The sequence below is a fragment of the Grammomys surdaster genome, unplaced genomic scaffold (assembly GCF_004785775.1).
Source record: "Grammomys surdaster isolate TR1022 unplaced genomic scaffold, NIH_TR_1.0 223, whole genome shotgun sequence".
NCBI classification, from domain to species: Eukaryota; Metazoa; Chordata; class Mammalia; order Rodentia; family Muridae; genus Grammomys; species Grammomys surdaster.
Window position 1 is genome coordinate 84,651 of NW_021604668.1, and position 13,036 is coordinate 97,686.

General features: G+C 34.9%; 1 protein-coding gene across 2 annotated transcripts in view; it reads right to left on the bottom strand.

Annotated features, from left to right (window-relative positions):
* Positions 1-8,133, bottom strand: part of Tmem196 (transmembrane protein 196) — a 60,343-nt gene extending 52,210 nt beyond the window's left edge. The window contains exon 1 of one of the 2 annotated variants that reach the window (XM_028773210.1): positions 7,987-8,133. In XM_028773210.1, coding sequence (XP_028629043.1) covers positions 7,987-8,133 — 147 coding nt within the window. Of the gene's footprint in view, positions 1-7,968 lie in introns of both variants that reach the window. The other variant, XM_028773209.1, reaches the window with a different exon arrangement.
* Positions 8,134-13,036: the final 4,903 nt, after the last annotated feature.

Below are 13,036 nucleotides of genomic sequence, written 5' to 3' on the forward strand. Positions count from 1 at the left end.
ATGAATAGTTTATTTTTATGTTTTTTTGCTTTTAAAGCTAAGGCTTAACCTTTAAAGTTAGGGAAAATTTATGTCTATATATTATTCTGTTAACGTGCTATGCTTGTTGATTGATTGGTTATACCAGTATCTTTGGAAAGATCGATAAATTGAGACCTGACAATTTTGCCATCCTATTTGATATATATATATATATATATATATATATATATATATATATATATATATATTCAGTGGTGAAGAACAAATAATGAGGACAAACCTTAGTGAATGATTTTTCCATATAAATTTCCCACAATGTCATAGAAAAAATATACACTTTGAAATAAAACTGATGGGCTTTAGTATTGACTCAGCTGATTAATAACAAAAATAGGTTCTTGGTGGGCTCTTTTAATGTCTAAACTTTATACAATAACAGTTGTTACAACCATAAATGCCAGTGTCTACGGTAATATCTCAATATGAGTAATTTCTAAAAATAAACCATGTCACTATATTTCTACAAAGCAAAATGAACACAGCACACTGCCTTTCAATGTAATGTAGTTGCCTATTAATACTTCTTTGTACTTTGATCACACTGTTTTGTTCAGTATTTAATAATAGACCATAGACCAATAGATTATGGTTGTTTCCTAATAGTCTTAACACTGACTAAAAAGTCATAGCATTAATGAAGGTTGCAGTGGTCCTTGTAAAGATCTTGACAGACAAACAACACACTTGTGAGTGATACAAGATACAATAAATTATGTTGAGAGCTGCTCGGAGACTTAAGTAAAACCATACAAATTTCTAGAATATGAAGTGTCATTAACACACAGAGAGAGATATTAGTATATGGTTTTGCTCTTCTGAGAAGTGTTTAAGTCTTTTAAAATGTTTCCTGAGGATTTTTTGTATAATACAAATAGCACTCACCATATCCCTACTGTTTAGCATGCTTAGTTTACATAATTGCTTAATATATTTGATTACTGAATATACTTATGCTAGTTTTGACTGTTTTAGTCTATTCAAAGAGAAAAACAAAGAAGGAAACATACTATTTCAAGACTATTTTTCTCATTTGCCTTCAGGCTGAATACTTACATAATTGTTTCCTTATAGGTAGTTTGGCATATTCTTATAGTTGCTAATGTAAATATCCCAATTAAATAAAAACCTAACATCACACAAAAAACACAAAGAATAGTCAAATTATGATTGACTAATAATGTTATGGACATGTTGTGAGCCAAGGTACTGCTTGTGAACTTAAAGAGCCCAACGGTTTCTATGTACAAGGGCAACAGAGTGATAGTAGCAACCAGCAATGCATTGGCACCTGCTCTGTGCAAGGCTCTAGATAAAGATTTGATAAGCATTGTTTTCTTAGCATCACATCTCCAAAAACGATAAACACCAGGATTTCCCTCTCTGTGTAAATAAGACTTAGAGAGGAAACACAGCTTATATAGTATTACCGTTATATTAGATGTCTCAATCCAGTCTATCACTGAGTTTGAATGAAGTATACACTGAATAGATCTGCACTCATGAGAAAGAATACATGATTTTGATTCTTGAAAAGGAAAGTAGCCATCTAGCTCATTTCCTACCATCTTTTATAAAAACATATTTATTAGAGTGTTCTATTTATAGTCTTCTACTTATCTGAGGATTGTCATCTTCGAATGCTAAAATATCAGATGATTTCATTAAGTAACCCAAGCAATAAAGCAAATAATTTGATCAACTTTAAATATAGTTATTTTGGTATAGATACACTATCTGTATACATGTGCTCTCTCTCTCTGTCTCTTTGTCTCTATCTCTCTGTGATATGTATCTACACACAGCATGTACACTTTAATGCTAAGCTATATTACAAGCTCCCTGCTTTTAACTCTGAAACCTGAACTTCTCTAAATATAAAATTATTGGATTGCTAACATGACACTATAAGTAGAAAATGACAGAGCTGACCTCATGAAATGCCTCAGAGCCAAAAGGCAGATTCACCAAAATATTGTGTAAAATTGCCTGCAGTTTATATACATAAAGTATATATGAAGCACAAGTGACTTTCATTTAAAAAATAGAGTCCCATGCTCCAAATAACTCACAATATATACACAACTATTCCAAAACATGACATAATAAAAAATATGAAACATTTCTAGCTCTCTGTGTGTGTTTATGTGTGTATGTGTAAACTTCATAATTGAAAAGACATTTCTGATATAATATCCTCCTTTGGTTGTATTTATGTATGTTGTGTGTGTGTATGGATGTATACACACCAAAAAATACATGATATCTCTTATGGAGGAGGAAGATAAATATTTATGATTGGATGGTTGGGGCATACCTCCTATCTCTGAATAGAATTTTCTTATAAAGATAATATTGCAAAATTTTTATTTACTGGTTTTAGTTGAAATGCATATTGGATAGACTGACATAACTGAGTCCCTATAAAAAAATCAACCAAACTATTTTAGTCAAAACCATGCATATTAATAAATGTGATTATATTTATATGATGTTTATATCAAGCAAATTAGCAACAAATATTTCATTACCTAATGTTCCTAAACAAAGACTTTAAGGCATATTACACCCTTGAATCAGTCATGGATGGAAACTGTTTAACAGATTACTACTCATGAAAAGTATTTAGATTTAAGAACATCCCATAAGATAATGGCTAAACACCATTTCCTTCCATCTTCCCATTATCAGTTAGTATTAGAAGTGACACATTGTAACTGGAGTTTGGAAACTTTGTGGGTTCCTTTTTTCCACCCTTCTTCATCCCTTTTCCATCCTTTCAATCCCCCAACATCTAGATAGTAGAGAAAAAAGGATGAAGGGCAAAGAGAGCAATATTGTCTTTATACTACTTTCTGCCGATTAGAGGCATTGAGATCCGTGGGGCAAGTTTGTTCATTGCTGTCAGGATATTTAATTTCTTCTTGTTTCTTCTTTGCCATGACTACCTAAGAAACCAAGATCATCAACAACCAATGGCAGCCAACAACCAACCAACAACTACCATGTCTCATGGGGCTCTAGTATTTATTTACCCTCTGAAAATTTCCCAGAATTTCAAATATCACACAGTTGTAGAAACTTTCTGCAGCTGGACAAATCACATCCCCACCAGAGCATGATACAAATCATAGTCAGCTGCTGTGGACAATCTGAAACAGCCCTATTTCCCACACCTGGGGTTAAAACAAAAACATACTCTCATAATATTTTTGTATTTTTTAAGAAACCAAAATGCCAAAATTGTCACTACAACACATGCTTATGTTTCTTTTGATGAATGACGTGGTTTCTTGAATAATAAATCCACTAATAGTTTAATAATTTAGCTTTCATGTTTCCTAATATCAGTAAATACTTAGTCATATTTGAAAATGTGAATGTGATTCACATAAGAGACTCTGCCTCAGCTTTAACATAATTCATGAATAGTCATCATTATACCGAGAAACTCTTTCACAACTGGGTTCTAGTTCCAAAACAGTTATTTATTCAAGGAGAAATGTCTTTGAGGTTTTAATTAGTGATGATTAATGAGATGTATGAAGAACTTTGACATTCTTTAAATTAGCATCTTAAAGGGATCTTTTCATGATAACTTATATAATTAAAATTAATTTAAAAGAACATAGATAAACATTTTTAATATTATCTGGGGATAGGGAAGGGATTTACATTGCCTGATAAAGAATTTTGTCACTCTAGAAAAATAATTGGATAGACTCAGTTTCAAGTTGTGTACATTTAAAGTAAGTAAGGAATTTAAAATGTTGCTTTTTTCATTAATCCTTACATATTTACATGTTAAAAATAGTATACTGAAGCATACTGCACATCCCCTCCAAAATAAAGTGTAAACAGTCTTATACTTGGCTGAGTTGTTGAAATGGTGAACTAAAAGTCTACAGAGCAGGTATGTGTGTTGATTATACTATACATCTTATCTCAGGGAAAAATATCAAAGATATTAAGTAGATAAAGTTATAACCCTGAGTATGCTTCAGAAGAATAAGAGATAAACTTACTCAAACTTTAAGTGATTTGCATAAGGAAAATATTAAAAATTTAAAAAGATTGCCTTGTAGTTTCCATGTGGGAGAACCAGGCATAGAAAATTTAAGGAATCAAATCTCACAAAATAAATGCCAGAAAAGATGATTAGAATTATAGCCTGAGGCCAATCAAATACAATTCCAACAGTATTCTAAATGCCACCATCTGAATTTCTAGACTTTTAAACTTCAAGCTAGACCAACAACATAGTGGTTCAGTGACTTCCATGCTACTGAATCCACCCTATATTCAAGGATGCTCCATAGGCTGAGGTTAGTGATTTGCACAGCCACTGAGAAACACAACCGTGCTAACTCAATTCAAAAAACATAATTGATGCTGCCTCACATACCTGACTTTTCTCAGTGGTTCATTCACTGTCACCCTGTAATTATCCATTCATGTTTTTTTTTTTTGTTTAATTATGAATTTCTTAGCTACAATGTACTGTCAAGGAAGAACAAAATAACTATACCCTTCTTTCCCTGTGAACTGAAATTAAATGATCTTTTTCTTCTAATTATCCTTATTTTTAGGATTGACTATAGAACATTCTTTTTTGTGATTATGAAATAGTGCCTGAAAATCATCTTTGTAAGCATGTATGTTACATACACAAAGCTCTTTACTTAAGTGTTACATTATTTTTAGTTATCAAAAATTAGCAAGTTTGAGGTCAAATAATCATATAGCTTCCAAAAACTTCCATGTACTTGTCCTAGATAAAATCATTTATGATTTTAGTCCCTCTCAATAAAAAAAATCCTCTACAGTGTAGCCTTTGTTTCTACTGACTGTAAATTTAATTCAGGAGCTTGTAATAATGATATTAGTGTTTTGAAGTAAAGCTTCATACACTAATCAAAACACAGTCTTACTTAGACTCTGTACATTCTGACAGGTTAATTTTTTGTATTCCTCATTTATATTCATAAAATACAGACATTAATTGATAAATTGTCAGAGAAATTAAAGATTTTTTTCTACTGAGTTTCTCTGTTTATCTTCTTGGAGTCTCTTTGGGATGTAAGAATTAAGATGATGATTATTGAAAACATGACAAAATCTATTGCTTAAGCTTGACACACAGCATGTCATGGTCTTACCATCATCATTCCTCTGTCTTTATGTTCATACACTTAAACCTTAAAAAAAAAAGGAGTTTTTATATTTCATTCCATCTTAGTTCATTGCCTTCATCCACAATGTCCCATAGGTTCTCATTCTCATGCCCATCTCTGCAATCTTGGGTGTCAGGACTAGCTGCTCACATTTACTTCATGCTTATGATACATAATGCACTTTTCTAAGAGATTGTTCATTATTCATTAATTGATACATATCTCAATCTTCTTTTTTTTACATGTGGGAAATTGTTAGTCTCCCAACCAGCTAATGGTAGGTATGGGATTTACATCCAGTTAATTTGCCTTAAGACCTTACCTCATAAGATATTAACACTGTGATATATTGATTTCAACTCCAGGAAATCTTCAAGGTCATTAGTACTGTCCATGCCAACTTTTCTCTTCCCTCTTTACCCCTAAGCTCTCTGAGGTCATACTCTTACCTCCATCAATTCTAGTGATCTGTTTTTGTCTTTTGTTTTTTTGGTTTTTTTGTTGGATCATACCTCTCTGAAGACTGTATTATGACTTATATTTTATAGTTTCTGTAGTGACTAGCAAAATGCCATTCATATGTTGAACTCTCTGTAAATACTGGTTATATGGATTTACCATATAAGAGAAGAAATGAAAATATAGTCCAAAAATATCACAAAAGAATATGAAACCATTTCAATAATCTGCTTAGCCACTCTATATTTTGAAAAACATGATTATTTCATCTGGGAATTTATTTCTTTACAAATGTATTTTTTCTTATGACTTGGACTTTAAAAAGTGAATATTTGAACATTTCAGTTTCAAAATAATTCATTCAGTTGGCTGAATCTTTTGATTTTTTTTTTTACAAAACCATATTACATTATTCAAAACTATTCTTCCAATTATCTTGGTGAATTGTGCTTACTGTAAAAACCTAATTAGAGTAGAAATCATTGTTTATAGTAATGACTATATCAATATGGGTGATCTTTTTTTTTGAGCTGATTAAAGAATTTTTTTGCATAGCTCATTTATATAATATCCTGTTTGGAAGGGAAAGATTAATTATGTTTAAAAAGTAAGCTAACATAGTTATTTAAAATATCTTAAGATAAAATGATTTAAATATATTATTTAGAGGCAGTTTACTTTAATTCACTCAATTTCTCATGTTTAATGAATGGGGAGATATGAGGCATTTTTTTCTCGAGCTATCAGATCATATTTCACCTCTTTTTAAAAATATGTTTGCATTGTATTTTATTTTGACAGCTAACCAGTAGAAATTTTATTAATAACAATAACCACAATTCTCAAAATATTTATAATCACACATTAGATGTGGAATTTAAGATGAGCCCCTTATTCTTTAAACTCAAAACTATATTTACAAGGGCAACATTTTAATAATAAAGAACAGGATAGTTAATGTAGGTTGATACAAACTTATAGAATTCAGAGAAAAGATTCTAGGGGGAATTCAATGCTAGAATTATTCTTTTCCTTTTTGTCTTTTAAGTTGTGTCTATAAACATGTGTCATACCTAAAAGAAAGTATAAAGGCTAATTATTCAAGGTACAATTTCACAGTGCTCAGGACTGGAAGACCTTTAATGAATGACTTTGGAATGGATTTCCTTAAATTCCTAAATGGTTCTTCTCTTAGTAATTTAGTGATGAAATCATGATTGTTAAATACAGTATAGCTTGTCAAGAACAGAATAGCCTCCTAGTGAATTACACAAGAAATACAATCAAGCTAGAGACCTAGATGGGCATAGCAGCTATGAGGAGCTAGGAGAGAGAGGGTGGGGGAAAGGAAGGAGGGTCAACACACACACACACACACTCACATGTGAGACAGAGAAAGAGAAACAGAGAGAGCGACAGAGAGACAGAGAGACAGAGGGAGGGAGGGAAGGAGAGAGGGAGGGAGGGGGAGAGAGAGAGAGAGAGAGAGAGAGAGAAAGAGAGAGAGAGAGAGAGAGAGAGAGAGCCTTTTCATTATCAGGTAGTTATTTTATTGATTTTGGTGGCAGCACAAGGTCTGCTTCCTCGCAATTCTTCCTATATGACCAAACATGAAGTTTGTTAGGTCTGCCCTGACCTGAAAAAAAAAAGACACTGTTTTCTGAGTAGATAAGCACACTTTAAAGTGAGGTACTCTACAATTAAGATGGCATTACATTCCTTACTGCTGTTTGTTTAACTGGTGGCCTTGAACTTACAACAGAATATTCAGAAGTGAGTATGAGAAAGGTAGCAAGGCAAATTCAAAGCAGCGCTTTCTGGGATGATGCTCTCCCCTCCTCAGACCTCTCAGAAGCTCAGACCACTTTCCATTTTGGTCATAGCACTGTTGCATCGGTGCACCTTGAGTATACTGCCCACAGATAAACAGAACTACCCACTGCTTGCTCTTGGTACAATAAAATGAAATAACATTTTCAGTAGAAGACATAAACGACAGGTGAGTTTGCCCTTGTCAGGTGTAACCCTGTAACAACACTGGTCAGTCTTGCAGAATCCTCAGACTGACCCTCCCCTCAAGTTTAAATAAAGCGATTCATTTTGGTTTTAAGCCCAGTGAAGAGGAAAAAAGCTTCCCCAGTACATAAAAAGACAATATAAATCAGCAGAGCTTGTCAACTGGAACCAACAGGCAGAGGAGTATTATAATATTGCTTCCCCAGGAGACAGTGACTAAGGCACGAACACTGACCATCCCCGAAAAGAGGTAAAGAGAGAGTGAAATGGCTCAACGTACACACACCCCGCTCCATACCGGGGACGAGTCTCCGAGCTGCGGCGTGTGCTCTCGGAGAGCCAGGCTGAAGCTGACTGCCCCCACGGCCACGCTGGACACCCCCAGCCCTATCTCCAGCACAGAGAGCACCAAAAGGCTCCCAATGATCTGGCCGCTGGTGCACATTCTCCTTGGGTCATCATTCCTTCCAGCTCAGAGATGGAAGCTGATCATCTACCTTCTTTCTTCCAAAGTCCTCCTCAGCCCTTTCTGCCCCCTACCACAGTCCAGCTCCTCAAACTTTTCTTTCTTCACCAGCAAAACATCATCCACAAGGTCTGGATTTCCAGAACCAGAGAACCATTTCCGTGGCCAGGCCAGAGAAGACAGAGCTGATCCAGCCCTTTCGCGTTCACACAGGGACCGCGGGTGATGGGTTGGAGTCCAGAAGCTTGTACTGAGGAGACAGGCTCTGGAGAGCGGACCCTGGATCTGAGCCTTGTCAGTGTCGGAGGCGCAGTGAGCCTTCCGCACCTCTCGGGCTCCCTTCCCCTTCCTGGTGGAGGAACTGAGCGTGGTTTCCTAGCGATAAAGGGGAGCTGCTCACATCCCCTCTCCGCCTGTCCTCTCGTCTTCCCTCCTTTGTTTTCCTGCCTGTGCAAAGTGCTTCTGTGAGTCCCTAGGTCTCCTGGCAGAGCCGGTGGATGGTATTCAGCACCACGTTCCTAGCACTTGCTGTGTCGCCAGAAAAAACGACCTTGTCTGATGGCCTCTTTCCGTCTGGGTTTTTTTTTTTTTCTCTCAGTCGGTCGTTGTCCTCTTCCTCCCCCTCTCTTTTGAATCTGATTCTCTCTCATCACTATGACCTCATTGGGGTTTAGGAGGCTAACGGAGGAGGGAGAATCCTGATGTATTTGTGGGTCTAGGACCAATACTCTTGGCTGACCCCTGATTTGCCCCGCCCCTGGACCCAACCCCGGGATCCTAAACTCCTTACTTCTGCATTTCCTGTACTTAGTTCCTTTAGGGTTTCTGCCTCAGCCAGGAGGGGTGGCTATGCCTGGTCCTTATATCAATATGGGCTCATTCTATGCAAAACTTTCCTCTACATGTACTTTCCTCTGCTTCAGGAGCAGAGAGCAAAAGAAAGCCAAGTGCACTGAAATAGAGAGAAGCCAGACCCCTTATTATACAAAGATTAGAGGGGACACTCATTGAAAGACTCGTCTATATCAAGGAGCCCAGACTGGAGCCTGCTCTTTAAGAGAGAGGGGTCCACTCTGTCTTTTCCTTGCTAGCCACACATCCACACATTCTGGAGGCATAATCAGAAGAAACATGAAGGAGACCCTGTGTTTTTATCTCATTTCAGTTGAGATACATATACTTAAGTACTACACCGGAACAAGCATTACTTATAAACAGAGAAAAAGTTTGACGTAGTACATAACTGATTTTGACCATCTTCAATTCCTTGGAATCATTGCGGCAGGGGCTCAAGGGTGGGTTGTGTAATTTTGTTGCTCTCTCTGATAGAGTTTGGGAGTCTAGATATAGTGGAATTGCTATGCACACATCAGGGTTATATTTTACTGATTTTGCCCCCAGGAAACATCTCAAGGTGTTCGGCTGAAAATACTCAGGATGGAAAGGGATGAGTTCTGAGGTATGGATCCATCAATCATCTTTCTCAAGAACTGATTCTTCAGTTAGAGATGAGTTGAAGGGAAATATAGACAACGGGGATCCACAATATGAGGGCATCTTGACCTCTGCCCACATGCAGAAAAGTGCAGAGTAAGCACCTTTGTGATTACATAATGCAATTTTTCTTTTCAAGATCTAATGTTGAGAATCATTAGCTCTAATTCTGCCTCAGGAGTGTCAGTTTCACCTTTAAATATTTGATTCAGAACATGCTTCATAGCCTAACTTCTACACTCTCATTTCTTTCTTTATGTTTATTTTAGAAGTTTTAAAACTTAAGAACCAAAATCAAAGAAAGATTGCAAGTTATTAAATGTTAAGGAATTTTCAGCTATTGTGATATTTGGAGCACAACTTACATACTGATGTTGACTGGTAATTAGTGACATTCCTTTCTACTTCTCAAAACCTTTCCCCTTAGATAACCAGTTTCCAGAATTTCTCAGTTTGTGGATTTAATAAAGCAACATCTATGATATTTAAATATTGTATAAGTCAAACATAAACAGAAATAATGAGATGACTATGCTGCTTCACTTGTGGCTTGAATTTAGCCATTTTGTTTTCTCTTTCTATTTTTTATTCTTTTGGAGTAAGAAAACAAGTTATGATCATCCAAATATAGTAGTGCAATTTTTTGCGGAAAAGAATTACTCTGGGAGAGAATTATAATGAACACTCACTTGATGTTAACCATATAGGAGTTTTAAAGGAACAAAGAAATGTGTCATCTATTGAGTTTGATTGTTCAAACAGATTTCTGACAAAGATGATCATTTGAAGCCAGTTACTTTACTATCTAAACTCTAGTTATATGCCCAAATATAACCACCCTTGATTAATTCTGGATCACTTGTATAAAACAAAAACTTCTGAAAATCAAAATTAAATCAGAACAGATTAAATCTACTAGTAACTACAGATTAGTTAAGATCAAACAAATATTTTAGGAGTGATATACTAAAAAAAATCACTACCTACAGAAGAAATTAATTGTGCCGTTTTGACTATCAATACAACAACTGCAAAACATTTACAACAACTTTTCTTTTGGCACAAAGTATATTTTTCACACATTTTGAAACAATGAAGAGAGTTTCCTAAAGTGATCCCAAATACTTCTAAAATTTCTTCATATTCACAAAAATCAAGAACAAAAAAAGTTCAAGCTGAAAAATTATTATTCTTATCACTATCTCTCAAAATCATGTCATAAAAATTATAGAATTATGCTATAAACCAAGAGAATTCATATAAAAATCCATTCTATCCAAATTTCAGTGCTTTCACAATCCAGGATTTAATTTTTCTTACACCACAGTACAATAAAAAGTGTTACTCATGAGATCCATTGAGATGGTTCAACACTTCCTCATATTTAGTAAGAGCAAAACGCAAGCTTGCTACCTGCTCTCTTGTGTATGATATAAATGAATGTATGGGTAACCTCAAAATAATTGTAAAGCTCCTTAACTAATCATTCTTTATGGTTTTTCCATTTAAGGATCTTAAAATTTCAAATAAGCAATTAGTTATTAGATTTTAATATACTTATTTTTACAAATTAGTGTTATAGACTTTTAATATTTTATTAAAGAAATACCCAGGAATTGGTAAACAAATCACTTCATGTATGTTATGAACGATGACCTCAAAACCTTGTTGAATAAAAGTTTGCTCCTCAGACTGTGGCTGGAAGTAAAGAAACTTAGGTCTTTAGGGGTATGTCTTGAATGGGATGTTGAGGTCTCATCCCTTCTCTCTCTTTTCCTCTCCTTGTCCTGGCTATCACAAAGTGAGCAGATCACTCTGAATGTGCTAGCTACTAAGATGTTCTACCTCACCACAGCCTGCTATATGACTGACTATCCATGAAACCAAGAGATGAAATAAACCCCTTCTTTTAAAAGTTGGATTCATTTAGATAACTTGTTATTATAACAGAAAATTAGTCAATATTCACTCCTACTTAATGTAATGATACACATTGGCAAAATGATAATGATAGTCACTAATGCAGAGTGTTACTGCAAAGTTCCTAATTAACACAAATCCTGTGTCAACTTAACGCAAACTAGAAACACTAGAGAGTTACTCAAAAGAGGAGTTCTCTTCATCAGGCTGGTCATCAGGCATAGATTGTGGGAGCATTTTCTTGATTAGTGATTCATGTGGAAGGTCCTAGCACACTGTTGGCAATGCTACTCCTGGACAGGTGGTTCCAGGCTTTATAAGAAAGCAGGCTGAACAAAATATGGGGAGCAAACCAGTAAGTAATGTTTTTCCATGTTCTCTGATTCAGATGCTGCCCTTAGATTCCTTCTTTGACTTCCTGCATTGGCTAACTATGTGATAGACTGTAACCTATAAGTCAAACAAACCATTTTATTTCAAGTTGCTTCTGGTCAATTTCTTTATCACAGTGACAGAGAAGAAAACTAGAGTAGTTCCTGAAAATTTAGAGTCACTTTTGATAATGATTACACTTATGATGGTACAAGCACTAAACAGAATAATCAATGTAACCTAATCAATTAAGGAAAGAAACATCATAAAACTATTTTAAGTCATTTGCCAGTTGTGAAGTAATAAAAGTTTACTTAATATTTTGATATCCATGTTAGTGCAGTTAGAAAAGACTGTAGTTATAATGGATTTGCTAAATAGACAGAAAAAGTTTGAATTTTTTTCTGATTTGACACTAACAAGCAGATGCAGTGAAACCAGAACTATTTTTGCCTTTTATTGTCCCTTAGTGTCAATGTTACTGAGAAGTATCTCCAGTGTTTGTGTTTATTACTTGGAGAAAATACAATATTCTACTGTGTTACTATAACATTTTCATTTATAGATAAAGTATCACCTGTTTATTATTGATCCTGTTTATTATTATTATTAAGCATGTGAATATATTATATAAGCTGATTTCTATTTTTAAATAAAGAATATGGATTCTCTTATACCTAGTTATTATGAAGAATGTAACTGCACTAACTCATTCACTGTGTCCAAAATACATCCACTGCTTTGAAAATTTCCAGATATATCACAACAGTTAACAAAGGACTATCAGCCGTGTAGAAAAGGAACAAGGTTTTTCATTTTAGTTTTATGTCAAGGCATTTAACAGTCTTACAGGCAGAAGGGTACCAGACAGAAAAGGGTGGACTTACAGAATTTAGCAACTAAATAGCAGAGTTCTTGAGAACAAAGTGTTGCTCCAAGATTCCTGTGTCACCACCTTAACCCCAGAAGGATAGTATTGGTAGTCATGGCTTTTGGTGATCCATTAGGTTTAGAATGCTCATGTGGGTAGATCCTCTCTGAAGGAATTAATACCATTTCAAAGGGAAGAAACACTATAGCTCACTTTCAGAATCTG